General features: G+C 50.9%; 1 protein-coding gene across 4 annotated transcripts in view; it reads left to right on the forward strand.

Moving 5' to 3' along the window:
• EXOC6B (exocyst complex component 6B) overlaps nt 1–19,750 on the forward strand; it is a 225,633-nt gene extending 205,883 nt beyond the window's left edge. The window contains exons 21-23 of one of the 4 annotated variants that reach the window (XR_014515540.1): nt 2,581–2,693; nt 6,937–9,995; nt 10,069–11,445. Coding sequence is in view for 2 of the 4 variants with exons in the window: in XM_083458677.1 (XP_083314803.1) it covers nt 2,581–2,693; nt 6,937–7,063 (240 nt within the window). In the remaining 2 variants the exon portion in view is untranslated. The other 3 variants (XM_083458677.1, XM_083458678.1, XR_014515541.1) reach the window with 3 other exon arrangements.
• The last annotated feature ends 4,262 nt before the right edge of the window (nt 19,751–24,012 follow it).

Raw genomic sequence — 24,012 nt, forward strand, 5'->3', positions numbered from 1 at the left:
GCCGGGTCTGGCCCCCGGGCCTTAGTTTGCCAACCCATGCTGTAGCACCATGAAGGGCTGAACCTAAGAAGAGCCTTGCAGGATCAGGCCAGTGGTCTGCTTAGTCCAGCATCCTGTTCTCGCAGGGGCTGGCCAGATGCAAGCAGGATTTGAGCACAAGAGCCCTCTTCGCTCCTGTGCTTTAAAAACCAGCTGGGTTTAAGAGCATCGCTGCCTCCAGCCGTGGAGGCAGAATATAGTCAAAAAGGCCAGTAGCTGTCAGTGGCCGTCTCCTTCATGAATGGACCCAGTCCTCTATTGAAGACATCCAAGTTGGAGGATGAAGTTGGGGGTGTCAGTCAGTTTGAGGGACGGGGTCTGCTGCATGCAGCATCTTGGGGTGAAATGGAAGGTTGTGACTGAAGGCCTTTCCCCCTCTCTGGCCCTGAGAGTGCAATCCCAGGTCTTGGAAGAGCTTCTGACGGATGATCTGGCACAGAAAACACCTTGAACTCTCTGGGACCTCTCCCTCTCTTCCCCATCCCAGGTCCCCCACCCAGCCAGCCGCCTTGTCTCCCTGACATGCACCAGGTTTACGGTCACCGCCGTCCCTCCTGCACGTCTCTCTGCCCGGCATGCAGAAACACCGGCAGCCGCAGCGCTTGAGCCACGCAGCCCCCACTGAACTTGCAAACTGCGGCTCCCCCTCTCCCCTCCCCCCGCCGCCGCCCTGGTGCGCTCTGGGCTGTCAAGTTTGATTTATGGAGCTGCACCGCCGACTCTCTGGTTTGAAGAATTAATGGTATTTGCATATTTTTATTTTGGAATCTGCCCCAGAAGGTGGCTGCCAGAATGCGTGGAGGAGCCTGGGCTTCAGGGATGCCCTTGTGCAAAAGGCTCTTCTCTCCTCCCCCCTCCCACCCCCGCTGCCCCCGATTTAGTTGCGGAGGTGAAAAGTTTAAACAGTAAAACCAATAAAACCGCATTTATGTGACAGATAAATCGTCTTGCATTGTCAGAGTTCCTGGCGAGAGAACTTCCCGCCCCTCTGGTTGCTCTGCGAGCGCAGCAGCCGCCCTGCGCGAGGGGAAGGAGGGAGCCCTCGGAGGCATCGCAAGCCAGAGGCCGCGTGTCCACAAGATGGATAGGGCTCAACGGCTGTAAAACACACAGGCCATCCATCACTGCCGCTCCCCTTCGTGGCGCTGGGGTGGGGCCAGCCCAAGGAGGAAGCCGCTCTCTGCTCCCCAGGGGGATGCGCTGGGGGAGGGCGCCCGGTGGCGCAGAGCGGGGGACACCACAATCACCAGAGGACAAATTGGCCTGACCCTGGCTCCTCTGCCCGCGGGCCCAAGGCTCGGGCGGTGGGCTCTGTAGCCGGATCTGAGGGTGTCCAAAATGCGCGGCTTGCAATGTCTAGACTCTGCTTAGTTGTGACCGGGAGGCTGGAGGCTGTCGCCCTGTGCTCTGGGCTTCTGCACACTTTGTGCCAGCCCTGCGCAGTCGCAGGTGGCTTCTCACACGGCAGTGCCACCACCCATTTCTGCCACCCTCCTCCTGCGCACTGTGCCATAAGAAACTCCAGTCCCACATTCCCAGGCCTGATGCCCCCTGCTAAACTACAGGTCCCATCAGCCCTTACAGAGTTGTAGTACGAAACACCTGGCAGGAACCAGGTTGGCAAAAGCTGTTTGACCGCAACAAGGAAGGGCAGGGTGGTGCCTCTAATGGCATCTTCACAGCTTTGGCCATTGCCAGCTTGATTGATCTTCTTCTGGCCCCAAGGGAAAGGTGTTTTCCTGAGGAGCCAAAGGCTCATGTGTAGAGATTTCCAGTTTGTGGTGTAACAGTTAACCTTTGAAAATACAAATAAACTTTCCTCTAAGTGAGAATAAGGCACCTTTGCTCATCTATGCCCTGTTACTTCCCAAGTCATCAGACCAAGGGACGTGTATTTCCTTTAGGATGCAGAGATTCTGTTCCTCTCCCGGCACAAGGCTGCCTCTGGATAGGGAAACACCCCCTCTGTGGCGCTTGGTTTTTCAGGGAGCCAGGCCACGGTTGGCACAGCCTTTTCTGCCCCTTGGCTCCCCTGGGTTCTTGGTCCTTTGTTCCTCCTGCTCAGCCCCACTTTGCCCCTGGTTTCCTGCGCCAGTCATCTTTCCCTTCCACTGCCCCAACCCCACAGCCCAGGCCTGACCAGCCGCTTGCTCCCCTTGGAAGCAGAAACACACTGAACCCGATCCTCCCTTCCTTTTGCCTCCCTGCCTCTGTCGCGCTTTGTGAGTGCAGACTGCCTTGGGTTGGAAAAAATTATAGAATTGGGAGTGGGGGGGAACACACTCACCCTCACTGACCCTTCCCCGGAAAGAATATCCCAGTTCTTAAAGCATCCTTGCCAGCGGCCCTCCTAACAGCCCAGTGTGGTCGGCTGCTGGCATTCCCATTTTACAGGTGAGGCAGAGGGCAGGGGGCCCCTGGCAAAGCCCAGAGCCAAGGGCATCAGCAGCCCCTCCTCTGGGGGCCGTGTTTCATCTCCGAACGTGTACCCCCCCCCAATGTTCCTCTAAGCTGTGACCTGTTTCTCTCTGTCTGTTTCAGCTCTTAGATCTGTTTCTCCAGTGGGATTGGTCTACATACCTGGCCGACTACGGGCAGCCGACCTGCAAATACCTTCGCGTGAATCCCACAACGGCGCTGATCTTGCTGGAAAAGTGAGTGCCTCAGCCGAGACATTCTTCCGATGTTTTCCTGGCTCCCACGCTTGCTTTGACAAGCAGCCGCGTTCCCTCTGGTGGCTCCTTCCATCGCCTCCGCTGCCTGGCCTGGGCTTCCAGGAGGGAGGAGGGTGGCTGCTGCTGCTGCTGCTTGCGCTGAGGCTGCTGGGCTGCTGAGCACCCCTTGCCCTCTGCCCCGGAGCCTCTTGCCATGGTTGTGACGTGTTTGTGCTGTTCTGTGTGTCTTGCGCAGGGGTGGTTTTCCTGCCGCCGCCGGCGGTCGTCTTCGCTTTGTGTGTGCGCATGGGGCGGTCAGAGCGAGCTGGCTGGCAGAAGTGTGCAGAAATCACCAGGGCTCCACACAGAGGTGTGCGCAAACAGACCGCTCTGCACATTGGGGCATTGCCAGAGCATGTTGGACAGTGAGAATCCAACACAGACTTCTCCCACATCACCCCATTAAACTGCATAGCCTTTGCTTCCAGTTCATATTCATTTAATTATAAGAATGCATGAATTGATCGATTGAAGAATCCAATATACAAATGAAATCAGGAAATTTAGAAACAGGTATATATAACTGATACACTTCATTGGCTAGGCAACCTGACTGACATTGGGATGCCCAGTTCTTCTTGGAGAGGGTCAGATTGACCAAGCATGCAAAGTCTCTCTTAATGGCACCATTTCATGTCTCTCCCCCCATGGGAATGAACGCAGTTGCCAATGCCGATGCAGGTTCCCTGCTGAATTCGCACTCGCCACTGCCGGTGTCACCAGGAGGTGCTTCTTTGCCTTCCCCTGCGTCTTGGCTCGCTGGATGTGAAAAGTGGTTCTCAATTCCCCACAGCTGGATGTTGAGGAACGGGATCCCTGCCCTTCTCTCTTCGACTGGGCAGCAGCCAATCAATTTTGGGGAGGATGCTGGGTGCTTTGCAATTGTGCCAGTGCAACAGGGGTGGGGATCCTTTTGGCCCAGTGGACCATGTCTTTATCTCCCCCCACCTCCCACCGGCCAACTTTGGCAGGTGGGCAAGGCCTGGGTCAGTCCCCAGAAGTCATAATGGACGCCTGTCAAAGCGTAACACTTCCCAAGAGCCTGACAACCGGCTCCGAATTCCATCCTTTGTGCTGCTCATCCTTTTGCCAGCCCACCTGGGTGATGCTTCCTGGCTTGGGCAGAGGAGCCACCCTGGGCAAAATGGCGCCATGCCTCTCCCCAAGGAACCTTTGCCGCATTCCCCTCTTGCTTAGCTGCTCTGGGGCCCAGCTCAGAGCATGTGTGTCAAAGTCCTGGCTTGGCTGCTGGTGGCGGATCCTTGCTGCTCGGTCATCCCACCTCCCTCCCTCCCTCCATCTCTCGGGACCAGAATGGCTTGTAGGGTCACTGGAGTAGATTTGCCCAGGCGGCCAGTGGCCAGAGAAGCCACTTCTTAACTCCTCTCTCGGTTTCTCTCTCTCTCTTTCTCCTTCCTCACTTCCACAGGATATCGCGAGAGTAAGTATGTGGCTCGTTTGGGGGCTCCTCTAGTTTTCTTCCCTGTGAGTCCTTTTATTGTGCAATTTAAGTGGAGCACTCAGTGGGTGCAAGGCTCCAGGTCCTTCTGGAAGCAGCCCCTCCTGGTAACTTTATCATCTCCAATCTGCTAATTGCCGTTTCAAGCAGGATGGCAATTTCAGCCAGGGTTGCTCTGTATTTAGAGATGAGCTTCCAACAAAACGTGGGGCGGTTTGAGGAGGGTTTTGGCGGAGGGTTTTGGCAAAGGCGTCTGGCCATTAATTCCCTCCTACCTGCGCTGTTACTTGTAGCCCGATAGCCCCACAGGGAGACCCAGCTGGGTACCAAGACCCTTTCGTCAGGCTTCAAGCACACTCGGATGTCCCCCACAAATCCCGTAATTTATTCCTGATGTTCCGATGGTGGGTTGCCTGGCGTGGAGCAGCCTAGCCCGGTCCAGAGCCTTCCAGATGTTTTGGACTACAACTCCCATGACTCCCAGTCTGCTTGACCAAAACGTCTGGAAGGCGCTGGGTTGGGCCAGGCTGCCGTAGCCCCCCACCCGCCCCATTTCCCGTCCCATGTGTGAGGGCTGTTTCCCTACACAGAAGTTCAAAAATGAGTGTTAGTAGGCAGCCAGGACCACTCTTCTTAATGTCAAAAATTCCACACCCAAATAAAAGACGGATATGTTCAAGAGAAGTTTGCTGTTGCCCCTTTTTCTGGGGGCTGTAACTGCATAGTAATTGGAGACCAAGGAAGGGCATAAGACAGAGGATTTCAACCTTCTTGGGTCCACGGCTCCCTTGACCAACTACATTCAGGAGCCCAGTTAGGTCACCCCTTGCCTGCAGAGCTGGCAGCCTCTCACCCTTTTCTGAATACCCTTGCAGAGTGTGCCCTCCTCTCCTCTCTCCTCTCCCTGGGTGTCCTCTGGGCAGCCGCTGCTGCTGCCCTGGTCTCTGAGCTGCCCCCCACCCTGCCACAAAGAAAGGTGCTTCTCACAGGCACCATTCACCTGCAAAGCTTATGGCCAGGGCTTCTGCAGTAAACATCTGTGCAAGACTTTGGGAGGCAGAGATGCAAGAGGACACCAGAGGAGGGAGGGAAGGAAAGAGAGACAGAGGCCAGTGTTGCCCACTGCACCTGTGACCATCATTCAAGGCACCCCAGGGGGCCATAGCACACTGGTTGAAAACCACTGGCCTAAGAGGTTTTCCTGAGCCCTCTCCCTTCTCTAAGGAAGCCCACTTCATGCCTTCAGAAATCTGTCTTGTGCACCGTTCGTCAATTGGGTGCCTCCTGAATTCATGGGATCTGGAGGGCAGCGGATTTGGTATGTGGTATCAATTCCCTCTAACAGCCCAGGGAGCCACCACAACCCAGTTCCCAAAGCTCTGTCATGTGTTGCACGCTCAGGTCCTCACAAATCACCCGCCCGCCCTGGGCAATGCAGGGAGCTGAGGGCTGAATCCTCAGGGGCAGGATAGACCCCTCTCTGGAAGCAGGGGCAGACCCCAATTTGCTTTGTCCATTAGAAGTGCTATTATTATTTCATAAAACTTATACAGCATTTGATTTTTTAAAGAAAGCTCACGGTGGTTTACAGAAAATGTAAAGCAGTAGCATTATCCCTAAGGAAAATCAACAATAATTTATGACTTTCAGGAATTCAGAATAACGACTCACTAAAAACAGATTAATATTCGCACCAACTTTCTAAATGTCTGGGTAGGCTTTTTTAAACTGAAAGGCTTTTAGCAGGCGCCAGAAAGAGTACAGTGAATGTGGGAGGCAGGAGAGGATATATTATTTCTTAATATCCTTCCTAACTTACGCTAGCAAGTTCTATGACTTAGTAGTGTTTTACATTCCCCTTTAAACACACAGCATGTAGCTGGTTGCAGGCTTGTTTAAGCCTCTCAGTATCAGATTCCTGGTAAGCCTCCTTATATCCCTCCTAAAAGCATAAACACGCCACAATCTTGTGTAAAGTATATAAAAGACGTTTACTCACACATTCAGTTCACAGTTGGATCCCAGAAGGCAGACTTAGTTACAAAGTATATACAGGTACATGTGGATCTACCCCATATGGGGAGTTAATCCCAGTGACTGCAGACTGGCAGTCACTGCTGTTCACACAAAGAAAGGAAGATGGGGGGGGGAGGGAGGAGGGCTGTGTGCCTTGTGCTTTTGTTACCTGGACAGGTAAGGTCACGCCCACCTCTAGTCACATGCAAGAGGAAGTATGTCCCAGCCAGGAGGAAACAGGAAGTTTTCGACTGACTCGACCAACCATCCCCCTGCATGTCCACTCTAGGAAAACTGGGAATGTTGTACTTGACTGCTACTTATGTATCACATCCCACAGTGAAGGCACCTGCCTGGTGCCCATAGGCAGGGAGTTCCAAAGTTCCACTAAAATACGGAGTTCTTACAAACGCAGAACAGGTATTTGTGGCACCTGTGACAGAGCCAGTTCTGCGGTCGATTGGGCGCACGTGGCGAAAGGCAATCGTGTAGCTTCATGGGTGAGGGAGGGGGGTGAATAAAAGGGCCCCTTTGGCACCTGGGTGAAGGGGGCTCTGTCTCTCTCAGCTGCCCCTTCCCCAGCAGCAGAAGGGGGGCGCAGGGGCACCGGCTGGCATTGCTGTGGGCAAAGGGAGCCCCGGAAGCCGGATGCCTGGGCAGCCTTTCTGCCTGCGAGGCAGTGACGCTCTGGTTTCCCTCCCTGCGCAGGATGAAGGACACGAGCCGCAAGAACAACGTCTTTGCGCAGTTCCGGAAGAACGAGCGGGACAAGCAGAAGCTGATTGACACGGTGGCCAAGCAGCTGCGAGGCCTCATCAACACCCACCACTCGTGAGGTGGGCTCGGGCAGGGCCACACGGCTGCCTGGCTGGGGCTTGGGAAATGCTGGGGGGGTGCCCAGCGGCACACAGAGGAGGCTTGTCCTGGCACCAGCGCGCCCTCCTCGTGGAGCCCTTCCTCGTGGACAAACATGGCTGCTGGAGGGGAAGGAGAGGCGAGGGCCTGGCAGGTGCCAACTGTTCCTGTGTCGCCGTCCTCTTCCCAGGATTTGAGGCCTCTTCGTCAAGACCGGGACATGATCCAGGAGCCCAGAGTCCCGTAAACTCCTTCCAGAAGCCAAATGCCAGTGGGTCCATCACTCTGGTGTTTGCTGACAGCGTCGGGTGGTTTTTTTTAAACGGTTGGGGCTCCAAACGTGCCTCAGCAAAGAGACATTTTATTTGCCTGCAATGTGGAATTGGTTGTTTGGGGTGTGGCTGTAGCAGGAGGATTGGCTGAGGGTCCTTTCCCATGGCTGGTTGGTGGTGATGTTTGCACCGCAAAGTCTCCATTGCTGGGCATCTTGGCAAGGCAGCCGGCATCACCTGTGCCCCAAACACCTTGCTTTGTATTTTCCAGAAAGCAGCGCATTGTGATGTTCAGAGCATCCCTTTGTGGCGTTGCAACTGACAGCTGAGGGGGGCGGTCACTTCTCCAGGGGGAAACAGCTGAGCAAATTGGCCCTTACACTTCCTGGGAGAGTAGAGAGACACACACACCTTTGCGTGCACATACACACAAACACACACGCCCTTTCAACTCTGGCTGTTTCCAATTGGAATTTCAATTCTCACTGCAGGCCTACAGTCAGTTCATTAAGAATGAGGAACGGAGATATTTGAGCAGTGTAATTTTGGTGCGGGTTCTGTTTATCCATTAAGGCAGGCAAGGGGATCTGCTGGGATCAACCCCTTCCCCATATGGCTTCCCCGGGAGAGGAAGTTGTTGTGGGTCAGACTGGCCTCTAGTTGGGGGGGGGGCTGTTTTCCTTCCGCTGCCTTGCCCATCCTACCTGGGTCAATGGCTTTCCCTGGCCCTTTCCACTTTGCTCTCCTGACACTTTTTAAATGTTTCTTTGCCTGTGAGTTCAGCAGCGCCCCCCAGGGGTGCATTTCTAAGGGTTTGCCCGCATTAGGGGTGCCTGAGCCCCACTTTGTGACCAGGTCTGCCTTGGAAATACATTTTCCTTCCATGCTGCCTGCAGCTACAGAGGGGCAGCCAAGAGGCTTGTGGGAATGCGGTGGAAGAGTCTTCCTTTAAAATAAAACCTTGTCCTAGCAGAATCTCACAGCCAGAAGGAGGGGCCCTTCCCAGTCCCCTGAGCCCCCTCTTTCCCTGCCTGGGAAAGGGGGGGGCTGGCTTGTACCAGGCTTGTGGCCGCAGTGGGAAATTTGGGGGCGAGAGCCACTGGGAAGCTCTGCTTACATCAGGCTAGGAAAGGTGGGTTGCCAGTCTAGTGCCAGTGGGCAGCTTGTCTAGCCATGGGTGGCACAGGTGGGCAGCGCCTGTTGGAAAAAATGGGAAGGGGGGCTACCCCCCATTGCAGGGCACCATTCCTGTCCTATCCAGTTACACTCGTGCAGGAAATGTTCCTAGTGGCATGGGGGGGGTCTCCCTGCCCTGAGCTCCCTTGAACCTTCAAAGGGGTGGGGGGCTTTCTTACTGGGCCTCCTGAAGTAAAAGATCTGGTGGCCCCAAATTTCTGCAGGATCCTTCTAGGCATCGGAATCAGTCAGGACTCCAATGGAAGACAAAAGCCCAACAGAAGCAGGTGTGTGCCGTGAGATGATGTCTGTCGACGGAGTGGATGTGGTTGGGAACGGCCAAAAAACCTCCCTGTCTAGAGGACCACATGAGTTCCCCTCACCATTTTGCCTTGTCCGCCTCTGTCCCTATATGGCGGGGGTTCTCTTTCCACTGCCAAAGGCAGGAGAGATTGGAGCAGGGTGTGTGTGTGGCTTTGGATCCGTCCGATGTTTTTGATTTGGATGTTTCTCCTGCATCTCCCAGAATCTCACCCCTCCGGCCAGACTTCACCTGTGGGGAGGAATTTGATGGCCATTTCCGGCTCAAGTTCCTTTTGGTCGCAGCAGCCACAGGTGTTCCACGCCCTCTTACATTTGGGGGCACGAAAGGGAAAGGGGGTGATCTCCGCGAGAGGATCTTTCCCCCCAGTTGAGCTGGTGCAGGTAGATTTGTCCCTCCATTGGTGAATCTTCGTTCCGTTCTTCTGACCAGGTCTCTTTGGCGTGGGGTGGGGTGAAGCCGCGACAGGGGATGGGAGGAGTGAGGGGGGAGAAGCAGCTCTCTGCAAAACTGACACCAGGTCACCGGGGGGGGGGGGGGTGCGGCTCCTGTCCTGGGAGCAGTTACAGCACTGAAAAATGGGGAAAGCTGGACAGCAGGCAGGCCTGGACTTCGAAGGCTTCCCAGTTCCCAAGCTGGCTGCTTCCAGGTGAGGCCTCGGTTTGTGTCAGGAGCCAACCCATTCCTTTTGCTTTTCTGAGAAAAAGCCAGAAGGGAGACTCCGCCGGAGACCCCAGCCAGCCACGAACATCCCGCAGCCTCCGACCAGGCCCTCCTTCCAGCCTCCACGGTGCTCGATGGAAAGAGGGTTGCCGGATCTGGGTGGGACCGACTTATCCGCAGAGCAGCCCAAACTGAACGCCTCCTGGCCCTGATCCGGAGAAAAGGCTGGTTGGCGTGAGAAGGGGAGAAACCCCTCTGGAGCTAAAGGAGATATTTGTTCTGAGTGTCCTGTTTCAGTAGGGTCCAACTCCAAACCGCCCGTCGCATAACGGGGATGAGAAACGGAATTTTGGTGCTCTGCTCCCAATTAGCATTTTGTTCCAGGCAATACAGTCCCGTCCCTTCAAAAGGGAATTAATCATTGCGGCAGAGCGAGCGAGAGTGAGTCGGCTTCCTTTAGAGAAGCAAAGCGGGAGAACGTTTTCTGGTTTTTTAAAAAAGAAATCCCCGTGAATGAATTGCCTCCTCCGCAGTTCATGGTTTGATACGGAGAGACGGGGCGGGTGAGAAGTATCATTATTAATAGGAGAATAAGTGGGGTGTGTGTGTGTGAAGAACAGCCACCAGCCTTGGGCCACCCAGGCAATCCGAGCAGAAACCTGCCGGGGGGGGGCTAGGGGGTGGTGCCCAGGCGGGGTCCTGGAGCAGCTCTCTTGGGGTCTGCCATGCAGCCCCTCAGGGTGGCAAAGCGGGCTGAGTCCTGGCTGCTCCTTCCTCTTCCCTTTAAGACTTGAGAGCGGCAGGCCTGGCGAAATGCTCTTGGGTATACAAGCGCCCTGGCCCGCCAGCAGGGGCTTGTAGCTGCTCTAGAGTGGGGGGGGGTGGCCTTTCCTCCCCAGCCCCCTCCTTCGCAGGGACCTCTCCTGCCCACATCCTTCCTGTCGACACTTTGCTGGAGATCAAAGCAAAAGTTCTTTGCTGGTTTTGCACTTGGGTTAAATCTGACCCCACTTTTCAAACTCACAAGGGAAAAAAGAAAACCCCCTCTCCATTGTATTGTTGCCGTTTGTGTTTTTTGTTTTTAAATATTCCTTTTGTATGTAGGTATTTTTTAAATTGTTACTATTTTTTTAAAGCCGGGCTCTTTGTTCCTGCAGAAACCGTTTCCATTAAGGGCTTGCAAATGTGATCGTCCTGGGGTGGTTGTAAGGAAGCCGGCTGGTGGGTCTCGAAGCAAATGCTTTAGTGCCACTGTCTGAGAGTCTGGCCATCCAGGGCAAGCGGTCAAGAGTAGGCAAATGGTCTGGCCTCTTCTGGGGCCTCTGGAAGCAAGTAGTGCCCGTCCTTTTGGCTTGACACACAGACCATCGCAAGAGCCAGCTCTTGTGGCCCATTTTGGGTGGAGCCGTCTTCTGAGCACTGCAAAAGCGACGGCATAATTCACCACAAACCTGGAAATCCTTTGAGAAGTGGCTTGCACCAGGCGTTGGGTCTCAAGCGCATAGCACATCTTAGAAGCAGTCAGAAGACCACTTGTTCGCGGCCCCAAAACGACCACAACCGCACCCGACACATGAGCTTCTCGGTAGTACGTTTATTAATTGCTCATTTATCTGTGTGCTTTTTTATTTCTGGGTGTCTTCCGTTTTTTTTATTTTGAGGGGAGTATTTTGTAAACTAATGTGGTGAAAACAGCTTTTTTTTGCACAAGTCATTGCACAAAAAGGGTGAAATGTTTAGTACATTTTAAGTTTTAACTTTAAAGGGATTTCTGTCAGAGAGGGCTAGAACAGCTACTGATCTTAAGAAGGGGGGAAACGGGGGCTGCATGGGGCTGCTGTCTGAATGGCATTAGATATTTTAGCATGTTGATTTGAACTGTACATTTATTATTCTGTCGTAATTTTTATTAAAAACCATGTCATCCAAGAGCGTGAGTGTGCGCTTTTGTCTGGGCACCTCTCACTGGGTTGCCTGCAAGTCTCTCTCTCCCCCTCGCAAAATCCACCTCACTCTCTCCCTGCACACGGGTCTGGCTTTTATAGTAGGGAGAAATCTTGTGGCTCCCTTAAAGAAACGACCCCCCCCCGCCCCGCCACTTGTTTTATTTGAATAATAATTTGTACCTTCCTGTGCAAACCAAATTAGTTATTTTAAAAGGTAAGAACACGAAGGCAAAAAGTTAGCCTCTCCATCTTCCCCTTTCCAGATACACCCCCCTTGCCCCCCACCTGGCCAAGGGTCTGCCAGTGGAATCAATGGGCACCAACAAAAACTGCTCACTTAACATGGGAGTAAGGCAGGGCTGAAGATCCAGGCAGAGAGTGGTTTGATAATCCCAGCAAACGCCTCTGGTATGTGAATTCTGAATCAATGGAACTGATAGCACATATTTTGAAGACCTGTCATTCAGAGGCGGAAATAAGAGGTGCTGCTGATACAAAAGAACAACCCACATATAATCAATAACTTGCGGAACATCAACATTCCCCGTACAAAAAGCATCAGAGTCATTCCGGTAGGAGACAGTCATTCCAGCACATTGCCTGCCCTTTGCTGAGTTGTGTGCAAACATCTTAAGAACGAGAGGTGATGGGGAGATCTTCTCTAGATAGAACTGAGTCTAGTCCTGGTTCAGGGCTCCCCTCTCCTCTCCTCACCACTTCACCCACAATTGGAAGTACGGAATACTACAACATAAAATGTATTTATTTTCAATCACATTTCTGAACAGTTGATGCAAGGACAAAATTGTTGCCACCCTTTAAGTGCAGAATGAAGTGTGATTCTTCTCTGTGCATTTTGTTTCCTTGCTCTCCTTTTTCGCAAAAGAGGAGACTGGGCAGCCGGACCTGCTGGCAAGACCTTAGATCTGAGCTCTCTGCTCTCTTCTGTGTCCTGCGAGCGAACCGAGGTTCACACACTTGGTGGGGGCGCTGCTAAACTGTTTTTTGCTCTAGGAAACTTTGTTCAGCTGAGGTCTCAGGAAATTCAGCAGCAGGGCTTTGGAAGCCACACTGACCAGAATGCAGGTGATGGCCAGAGAACAATGATCCACGGGGGAAAGAGAGCTTGGTTTTAAATGAGGCGAGAAACAGATCAGTTCATACGGAGACTTTCCACCAAAATCTAACAAGATGGGAAAGGGTTGAGTTTGCTTGCTGTAAAGTGAGCAAGGGAATATGACAGTACTTAACTAAATGAATAAGCCACTTACACATGGATTTCAAAAGAGATCTGAAATGTTTCTTTCTATTCCTCTGCTACCCCACACCACGAAGTTCTCTGGGAAATACAAGAACATACAACGAGCTTTGCTGGATCAAGCCAAAGGAGGCCCATTGAATTGTCTTCATCATCATTTTATTTTTATGCTGCCTTCGCATAGTTAAGACCTTGCTCAAGGCAGCTCACAGCGTGGAAAGATTTGCATAATTGCAAAAGTAGTCGTAAACAATAAACAAAATGCATCCAGAAGCACACAGCAAAGTTGAACAATTTTCACATAAATCATAAGAAGGACTAAAATAAAGATGCCAAAAATATATAGTATCTACAGCAGTCTTTCTTTGGCGATCCCTCGTAGCTGCATAAGATTGTTTTCCATAAACACGGTTTTAAAAATGAGTCCGTAAGTGACTGTGGAGGCCAATTCTGGATCCACACGTCCTTCCACAGTGGGGACATTGGTTTCTGGGCAGGAGTTGATCATGGTGTGGATTTGCCAAGCGTGCCTTCCTCTTAGCACATTTCTCCCTTGCGTCCTGAGTTCGAGTGTCTTCAAAGCCCATTGTAGGGATGGCGTTGCAGGGTGAGGGCACACCCTCCCCCACAGCAACAGACAAGCCACAGCTGTCTAGCCGCCATGCCCACTCCTTGACCTTCTGTCTCCTCAGCTGTCTTCCATTCCTGACCTTTACCTCCTTTGCAAAGGTATTGCTCTTTCCCCCCCTGTAATGGGAACATGACTTGGTGAAGCAGGTTGCGTAGATAACAAGGCAACACCCAGTGGGCTTGGGATTGGAGAAGTGTAAAGGGCAAAGCCCTGAATGTATCTTGCTGGTTTTGCATATCTTGCAAATAAAAAGAGCCTCTGCTAAGCTAGCAATCAGCTTGTTCCTGCACAGCTCACTTGCATCCCAACTCCCGTGTCAGCTCTGTTTTTTCTACACCCAGGACACCTTTGGGAAGGGCTGTTCCCCAACTGGAGCGCTCACAGGCCAGTGTTTCCCAGTTGTCGATACTTTTTTTAGATTTGCCTTGAGAGAGTCTTTGAACCTCTTTTGTTGACCACCAGCATTACACTTTCCATTTTTAAGTTGAGAATAGAGTAGTTGCTTTGGAAGACGATCATCAGGCATCCGCACAACATGACCAGTCCAACGAAGTTGATGTTGAATAATCATTGCTTCAACACAGGTGATCTTTGCTTCTTCCAGTACACTGGCATTAGTTCGCCTGTCTTCCCGAGTGATGTGTAAATTGTTTTGGAGACACTGTTGATGGAATCTTTCAAGGAGTTGGAGATGGCATTTATAAGTGGTCCATACAGTAAGGTTGGTAGTACAATAGCTTTGTAAAAAAGCATTTTGGTTTCCCTGTGAATGTCCCGGTCCTCAAACACTCTGCACTTCAATCGGGAGAAAGCCGCACTCGCAGAGCTCAGGTGATGCTGGATTTCGACATCAGTGTTGGCCCTTGTGGAAAGATAACTGCCCAGGTAGGAGAAGTGATTGGCATTTTCCAATGTTACACCATTGAGTTGGATTTGTGGGTTGGATTTGTGCAGAGGGGTTAAGACGCCAGCCTCCTGATCTCGCAGTAGCCAGCCAGCTGCTTTGGGGGGGTGGGGGGTGAGCCCAGCAGCCCTCTGCCCACCTGCAATTCCCAGCAGCAGATATTCAGAGTCAGAGGGGGAACAAGACCGTCATGGCTAGTAGCCGTCATTAACTTATTGCAATAAAAAACCAAATAGAGTAGGAAGTGAAACAAAACCATTAAAATGCAGGGGAATGACAACCCTACAGAAATGCAACAAACCAGAACTTGTGGCATCCTCTGTGTAAGAAGCCAAGGCCCAGAGCATCTGGGTTATTTGGAAGGCCTGCGGGGAGAAAAGAGGCATCACTTGGCACTGAAACGGCCACCTAGTTGACGGCTGTTCCCTCCGTGGAGCAGGGGCCACTGCAGACAAGGCCTTCTCCCTGGTGTTCGCTTGCCTGCTTCACACCATTTAACACAGCAAAGTTTAATTCAGCCGTGTCCTTTTTGATACGTTTGTGACCACTATTGTTATGCTTGTAGTTATGCAATTTTTGATATGTTGTCAGCCGCCTTAAGCATGGTTTTCACAGTGTGTTGAGGTGTCTTCAGCTTCTCCAAAGAGTGATGGGCGTTCCTGAAGAGGAGGTGTAGTCAAGAAGCTGTGTGCCACCATCTTCACTCCTCCCTCCCCAAGGTATGGAAGATGTGGAACCCTGGCTTATGGGCAGATCACTTGTTTCTCATGTAGAAACTTGCTCTGGTCTCAGTCTCCAGCGGCAAGAGCTCAAGGTGAGCTCTGGAGAGCCCTGCCAGGTGAGGAGCCCCATGCAGTTTGACTTGAGGGTCAAAACCATCAAACCCTCTTGAGCACCTGCCTTCAGAGTTGCCCATCTCCCAGCCCAGCAGCTTCCCCGTCGCGTCCTGTGGTCCACCTCTGGACCTCCTCCTAACTTCTTGCCTGCCCCGCCTGGTCTAGACAGGTCCCCTCCTTTCTGACATGCTCTCCATCTTCCCTTCCCTCCTCCAGGAGCCACACTTATTAGGCCCCCTAACTGAATGAAGCTCGGTGAGAGCCATCCATCAGCGCGATGAGGCCATCCATTACCCTGCCGGGCAGGAGGCAATTAGGACGACGGGGCTGTAAATCACCGCCACTCTCCCCGTTGTGCCACGGGGGCCGCAGCGGACGGTGGCAGGGGCCGCTGGGCTCTGATCACATTTCCTCCGCCCAAGGTGAAGCCGCACCAGGGATGACAAATTGTCATCCCGCCATCCCCTCCTAGGGGCTCATCTGTCTCTCTGCCGACGGGACAGGTTATTGGATCTTGCCACGGATGGGGCCGGGCGGCCTTATTGCTCAACGTCGCTGTGACAAAGGGAAGTGTTAATGACCCCACGGAGGGACAACTCAGCCCTATCTGTTTCCATTAGGGCTGCTGCTGCTTTTCCCGGAGTGTTTGGGCCGTGCTTCCGCTTCCAGGGGGAATCTTAACTCAGGGTTTCCGTACGTCTGGAAAAGTTGACTGAAATATGGCAACCCTGTCTTAAGTTCCCCATGTAGGGGCTTGCAGAACTTCTGGCGGCCTTTGCTGCAAGGATGGCTGCTTCCCCATGAGAAATAAAGGAGGAGTTAGCAATATGCTTTTCTCCCTTGCAGCCTCGGCTGCTCACAGAGCCCCCGAAGCAATTATTCATCTGTTCTGCCGAAGCTCCACAGACCTGAGGAGAAAGCGATGGAGCTCTGAGCTGCACACCTTGATGCGATTTCTCTGGCTGGGGCTCATATATATCTTGTCACTGGAGGCTGCAGAGATAGTCAGAATCCTGCTCTCCTGTAGAGGGGAAGGTTGAAGCAAGACTCACAGAGCAGTTGGGGAATCCTGAAGGGGGCCATCTAAGCCAGCCTCGTAGAACCATAGAATTGCAGAGGTGGAAGGGTCTCAGACTTGCCTGAGCTTCTCCATTGACTCTGGTAAAAGAGTGTACGCTTACAACTATATGAAATATCCCTTTTCACATGCAACAAATGGTAACTTTCCCATTGCAAAATAAATAGAGAGTTTGCATTTGTTGGCCTTCTGTACACATGAAATACATTTTTTATACTCCAAACATCAGCTCTACAGTGGTACCTCGGGTTAAGAACTTAATTAGTTCTGGAGGTCTGTTCTTAACTTGAAACTGTTCTTAACCTGAAGCACCACTTTAGCTAATGGGGCCTCCTGCTGCCGCCGCACAAAGTTCTTAACCCGAGGTAATATTTCTGGGTTAGCGAAGTCTGTAACCTGAAGTGTACAGGTACCACTGTATTAATGTTTTGTGAGTTAACAACAACAACAACAACAACTTTATTATTTATACCCCATTCCACAGTTAGGGCGCCACTACCGAGAAGGCCCTCTGCCATCAAAATTAACCTCGTTTGATGTATGCGATTCAAAATGTCAACAAGTTATTTAAGGGAATTATCTTAGCCCACTTTGAAATTATTGCCAAGCAATGTATAAAACACCCTGATGCCTATATGACTTGCACCTATTTAGGATGTGTTTTGCACAGGGATTACCGGTACTGCAAAGAGTTACTGATTCCAGGGCAAAAGTTGCAACCCATGAATGAATACTTTCAATAATGCTCTGGTATCCTTACGTGGCGAGGAGAGAACAGTTGTCTATCGCTGGCCGACAGAGGACAACATACCCCAGAATTATTCTCAGACAACCTCTGCCCACAGTTTCACAGACCTCTGCCCTCATAGCAAGGCCAGATTGTGGGTCGGGGAGCAGAACAAGCCCTTTGGGGATGACATAAAACCACCTTGGTTTAGAATCATCAATGACCCAGCCTTGTCTGCCGTCCTGATACCTTCACAGCGTTCCAGTTTCCCAAATCCTTAAACGTTATCAGGTGATTAAATTGAGATCCTGGTCATAACACCTGAACCTCTTCCTCCTCCTTTCCATGCGTCAGCTGAGTTCTGGGACGGGGTGGGGAGTCCCCGAGTTTAACATTTCTGGATTTCCACACAGTATGTGCTAATAAACTCTCAGTTACTACTAGTATAGAAAGCCCTTGACAACTTGGGACCAGTTTACCTACGAGATCACTTTACCTGACATTCGCCCAACCGACCTCTTCCATCAGCAGAATTGGGATGACGTCAGGTGCCTAATAATACTTATTCTGCATTTGTAGAAACTTGGCTGTTCAGTGTGGCGGCACCTGCACTTCCGAACTCCCTGCCTCTTCGATATCAAGCAAGCGTCTTCGTCGTCCTCTTTTTGGCACCTGCTAAAAAAGTTCTTGTTAAGACCAGTCTATGCAGGTTCTTGGAATTTAACCTTTTCTTTAGTATTTTAACTTTTTGTATGTTTTCATCTATTGTTGTAAATTTTTGCTTATTATTTAATTGCTTTATCTTTTTGTAAACCACTTTGAGGTTTTTCTTACAATCAAGCGGTGTATATGTTTTATGAAATAAACGAAACAAATAAATATACAGTGGTACCTTGGGTTAAGAACTTAATTCGTTCCAGAGGTCCGTTCTTAACCTGAAACGGTTCTTAACCTGATGCGTGCTTTCGCTAATGGGGCCTCCCACTGCCACTGTGCTGCTGGAGCGCTATTTCCGTTCTTATCCTGGGGCAAAGTTCTTAACCTGGAGCAACCACTTCCTGGTTAGCAGAGTTTGTAACCTGAGGTACCACTGTACTCTTACCATATGCTAGAACTCGGGATTTATTGGCTACTGCGTTTAAGTGTTGCTGGATAGTTTGATGGCCTGGGGAACAGGCTGTGTCTGGCAGGTGACACCAGGTGACCCCTTTTGTGCACAGAAGTCCTGTCCCTCAGCTGACCGCCAGGCTTTGCAAAGGGATGCAGGTGGCGCTGTGGGTTAAACCACAGAGCCCAGGACTTGCCGATTAGAAGGTCAGGGGTTCGAATCCCCGCGACGGAGTGAGCTCCTGTTGCTCGGTCCCTGCTCCTGCCAACCTAGCAGTTCGAAAGCACACCAGCGCAAGTAGATAAATAGGTACCGCTCCGGCGGGAACGGCGTTTCCATGCACTGCTCTGGTTCACCAGAAGTGGCTTAGTCATGCTGGCCACATGACCCGGAAGCTGTACGCCGGCTCCCTCGGCCAGTAAACCAAGATGAGCGCAACAACCCCGGAGTCGGCCATGACTGGACCTAATGGTCAGGGGTCCCTTTACCTTTACCTTTAAGCTTCGCCCTTGGAAAGTTACCCATAATAGAACAAAGTAGGTAGAGGGAACTTTTGCCAAAAGTTCTCCACGCCTGCTATGGGTCAACCCTGCTCATTCTGATGCCTGGATTGGCTAGTGACCCACTTAGAAAAAGCCCTGAGTGACATCCATGGACCTTTGCACCTTAGCTCAATCCATCCTGCCTCTTAACTTCTGGTTTTCCCGCCCTCCGTGCTTTGATTTCTTAAAGTCATGTTTAAGATCAAAGGCTGGGCTCTCGCAGATAAGGCTTTCTGGCAAACAAGGAAGGAAAGTAACAAAGGATGGATCTCTTGGGTGCCGGGAAACACTTATTAGCTCGGGGGGGGGGAGGGGTTGTTGCTGGGAAATCTCCCAAGGCTACTCCTTCCTGCAAAGTGGTTCCTTCTCCTTGCAAGGCCCTGGGAAAGATGTCTCTGTCCTGCCCAGCCAGAGGCAGCAGTGCTCCTGAATGCCAGTTACTGAGAACTGCCGGGGAGGAGAGTGTTGCTCTTATGCTTGGACCCTGCTTACTCTTGGTTCCCCACAAACCTCTGGCTGGCTAGACTAGATGGGCCCCCTTTGGCCTAATCCAGCAGGTTCTTCTTACGTTCTTAAGCAATGCATCCAGCCACACAATGTGACATCCTTGCCCCCTTGCAAACTTTTTGTCAGGATATATAAGAATGAAACAGGGTCAGGCCAATGGCCCATCCAGCATCCTGTTCTCTCAGTGACCGACCAGGTGCCTCAATGGGAAGCCTATAGGAATCTGTGGGGAAGCTGCAAGCAGGATCCGGCCCCAAGAGTCCTCTCCCCTCCTGAAGTTTCCAGCAGATGGCCTTAGAAGCATCACTGCCTCTGACTGGGGAAACAAAATAAACAATTCCTTCCAGTAGCACCTTAAAAAGTAAAGGTACCCCTGACCATTAGGTCCAGTTGCGAACGACTCTGGGGTAGTGGCGCTCATCTCGCTTTATTGGCCGAGGGAGCCGGCGTACAGCTTCTGGGTCATGTGGCCAGCATGACTAAGCCGCTTCTGGCGAACCAGAGCAGCGCACGGAAACGCCGTTTACCTTCCCGCCGGAGCTGTACCTATTGATCTACTTGCACTTTGACGTGCTTTCGAACTGGGAGCAGGGACCGAGCAAGGGGAGCTCACCCCGTCGCGGGGATCCGAACCACCGACCTTCCGATCGGCAAGTCCTAGGCTCTGTGGTTCAACCCACAGCGCCACCCGCGTCCCTTATAAATAATTTATCATCATCATCATGCAAAGCAGGTGACTGACTCTTCCGGTGCATTTTGACAGCCCGGTTGGCAGAGCCAAAAGATCCGCCCAGCTCGCCCTCCTTGTCCTCCCCATTCCCAGCCAAACTCGGACGCGGGAGCAGCCGAAAAGCCCCTAATGAAGACGGATGGTCCGTGTCGCTCTCCTTCCTCAGATCCTCCCCGTTCTTATTGATGGGCTGAGGGGTGAAAGGCCGGGAGCACAATGCCCACGGAGGAGGATGCCGCCAGGAGGGGGAGATGTAAGAGAGCCCGGCTTGTTGTGGAGATGGACTGCCAGCCTGCCTTCCGCCATCCATCACTCCCAAGAGGCCTTTGCAAATGCAGATGAATGCTGGGCTCCTGTTAAGACTGGCTGTAATGGAGAAGGGGCGGTTTGAGCACCATCCGTCTCCCCAAGGGGCTCCTGCCTGCCTCCTCCCCGCCTGTGTATCAAAAAGCCATCAAGGAAGCCCCTCTCCAAACCAGGCTCAAGCAGCAGCAGCAACAAAACAGTAGAGAGCACAGGAGGGCAACCAAGATGGCCAAGGGCCTGGAAAAACAAGCCTGGTGAGGAATAATAATAATAATAATAATAATAATAATAATAATAATAATAATAATTTATTATTTATACCCCACCCATCCGGCTGGGTTTCCCCAGCCACTCTGGGCGGCTTCCAACAGAACATTAAACTACATTAACCTATTAAACATTAAAAGCTTTCCTAAACAGGGCTGCCTTCAGATGTCTTCTAAAAGTCTGGTAGTTGTTCTTCTCTTTGACATCTGGTGGGAGGGTGTTCCACAGGGCGGGTGCCACCACCGAGAAGGCCCTCTGCCTGGTTCCCTGTAACTTGGCTTCTCGCAGGGAGGGAACCGCCAGAAGGCCCTCGGAGCTGGACCTCAGTGTTTGGGCAGAACAATGGAGGTGGAGACACTCCTTCAGGTATACTGGGCCTTTGAGGCCATTTTGGGCTTTCAAGGTCAACACCAACACTTTGAATTGTGCCTGGTAACGTACTGGGAGCCAATGTAGGTCTTTCAAGACCGGTGTTATGTGGTCTCGGCGGCCGCTCCCAGTCACCAGTCTAGCTGCCGCATTCTCTGCAGTCCCTAAACTCATTATCTGGAAAGTGACTTGCAGTGAGGGACCTTTCCTTATTTGAGCACCCCACATTCTGGAGCTGAGCCCTGGGACAGAAACTGGATTCTGAAACAGACCTTAAACCAGAGTTAAATAGCAAAAAACAAACAAAAAAAAGTCCAGGCAGGAGAACCTCTGAGACTGAATTTAGGAAAAGCAAGCATTGGTGCTGACTTGCGCCCAGATGCCATACTCCTGTCCTAGAGGCTGCCCATTTTATCTCAATATGGGGCAGTGCCCACTCCTTTGCAAAGGAAACGCACTCTGCACATGACCTGAAGCAACACTTTCCTGTCAGTTCGCCCATTCCAGGCCAAGCGGTGGCAACGCAGACCAGTTCTGGGCCTACACCCTGGATCAAATTGGGTCGCTCTCTGACCCTTTGCAGAGCCGGGGTGAATTGGAACCAATTAGCAAAACCACTCCATGTTGCAAAAGAGCTGAAAGGAAAATTAAAGGGAGACAATAGTCCAATAAATCTGGGGGTTGGAATGATGGAGAACAAAGGCACTGAAGGAATCTCACCCTGTCCTAGAAAAGGGAGGGTGCCCATGGAAGCGATTTAAATAAAAATAAAAGCAGCAAGAGGCCAAGAAATCAAATCCAGATTGATTCCCTGGGGTGGGTGGTGGGCCTTTGTGCATTTGTGTGGTGGAAGGGGGGGGGGGCTCAGGAAGCGGTGGCAGCGTTTAATGAGGAGCTTCTAGCCAAGGGAGGTGGAAAACGAGGACTGCAAAAGAACCCCCAAACTGGCGCAAGCACAGCACCCCCCCCAGGGACCCCCACCGGGTGAAGTGCATTCCTTTGCAACAGCTTCCAGGCCCACCCTCTCACCCACCTGCCTGGGCTTGCCCAAGGCTCCCCCCCTCCCAGCAGAGCACTGGCTGGGGTTCAGACTTGCGGGGGGGGGCGGTGTTGGAAGGAGATATGCTGCAGGGCAGAAGCACCAAGAGCGCCACAGGTGAGCCACGAAGGGCCAGACACCTGTACTCCTGGAGGGGGGGGGCAGCGTGAAGCCCCACTACCTCTCTGCCAAAATTTCCAGAAGGGTGACTGTGTGTGTCCTCCTCTACAGTCCTCTTATCTGTCCAGTCCAGGTCTGGTTGAGAGTAAAATGACCCCAGGAAAGGGAGAAGTTTTGGAACGGGACACGCTGTTCTCACCTGATCCGCAGGTGTGTTGAGCAGGAACACGCAGCATCCGCTTCCAAGCTATTTGGGTTTCCATTTAATTTACAGTTGCCGTGTCTAATTTTGCACCTATACATATAGATCAGCCCATGCATGCAAATGTCTTTGCGAAAATATGCCATCTTCCTCCTCCTTTTGGGTGGAATATAACTGGCCAGGACCTAAAAAGCAGCAAATTTTTGATTTATTTATTTATTTATTTTGATTTATTTAAAGAACACTCCTCTCTGCTGCCTCCCCACTTTTCAGCCAAACAGATTCCCAGAGCGGCTTCCGTAAGATCAATTAGCAACAAGACAGCCTCTGTCCACATGCTTGCAGTCAAAAAGATAAGGCAGGAAAGGAAAAAGATCTGGAGGGAAGAGGAAAACAAACGTCAATTCTTTGACAGATAGGTAGCCGTGTTGGTCTGCCATAGTCAAAATAAAAAAATTCCTTCCAGTAGCACCTTAAAGACCAACTAAGTTAGTTCTTGGTATGAGCTTTCGTGTGCATGCACACTTCTTCAGGTACGCAGTGTATCTGAAGAAGTGTGCATGCACATGAAAGCTCATACCAAGAACTAACTTAGTTGGTCTTTAAGGTGCTACTGGAAGGAATTTTTTTATTTTAACGTTTTGCTTTGAATTTGAATTGCTGAATCATTGTGTTGCCCTCCTAATCTTGTGATGACATTACCCTTGTGTGTTGCCCAGAGAATATTTTTTAATAAATGGAATGTACCGCCACAATATCAAAAAGGATTAAATTCTCTAGATGGGACAGAATTGAACACTCTCCCTGCCCCCCCCCCCAGTTTAAAGTTAAATCAAAAGAAATGGAAGATTCTCTCGGGGTCTGCTGCCCTTGCCCACCCCTAAAGCATTTATGGCTTGCAAAAGGGACCTCGTCGGATAGGAAGCATTTAATCAAAGGCAATCAATTCAGCCCCCCAAGGCATTAACTCCAACAGGAAGGCAGCGAATTTAGAATTAAGGCATTCAGAGGGCTTGGAGTGGGCAGCAGCTCCCCCTCCCAATATCCCAGTATATTTTTTAAAATAAAAAAACCCTAAACATTAAAATATCTGTAAACTCACAAATGATTAAAGTCAGCAATTTGGACACATTGCTTCTCTTCTCTTGAACTTCCCGCTTGAACTTCAGGGCAATTCATGATTTTCTTGTTATTGTGTGTGTGTGTGTGTGTGTGTGTGTGCTGCTGCAATGGAGCAACTGATGAATTCCTTGCTTATGGGGCTCCTTTTCCTGATAATGTTTGGTCACATTTGACTTTTCTTTTAAAAAGGATTTGTAACCCCACCCACCCTAAAAGCTTTCTGCAGCTAACAATCAATTGAAACAATTGCCCCAATGCTGAAAATGTCAACAACAACAACAACAAATATTGTTGCGTGCATGGTGTAGAATAACACAGTCTCTATCTTTTATATAATAAAAGCCTTCAGAAGAAGGAAAGGAAAACATAAAATGTTTGCCTTTTTTGACATAAAATGTTGAATTTGATGTTCACAAAATCTGGAATTTTTTAGATCAATGCAGATATTTTTAGAAGTCTTCCCTGCAGGAATTTTAAAGGGTCTCACCAATATTTGAAATACAAAGTTTGTTGTTCATTTGTTAATTTAGGTGCCAGAATGAAATTAGCTTTTCGGTTTAAAGGAGTTTTGTTTTGTTTTGTTTTACAAAATGACCACTTACCAGCAAAACTGCTGGTTCAAGAAAGGCTGGACTTCTCATAGCAGCTGTTTTTTGAAATAAAAGTTTTAAATAACAGCTACTTGCAGTGGAATGTTTGGTTGCTGACAGGGAAACGTACTTGAATGGCAGTTGATTACAACACTGGAATGTCTCAAAAATAATTGTTTGGAGGTGTTCATAAAAATAGAACTTCAGCAATTAA

The sequence above is a fragment of the Podarcis liolepis genome, assembly GCF_965112155.1.
Source record: "Podarcis liolepis genome assembly, chromosome: 9".
In the NCBI taxonomy this organism is placed as follows: Eukaryota; Metazoa; Chordata; class Lepidosauria; order Squamata; family Lacertidae; genus Podarcis; species Podarcis liolepis.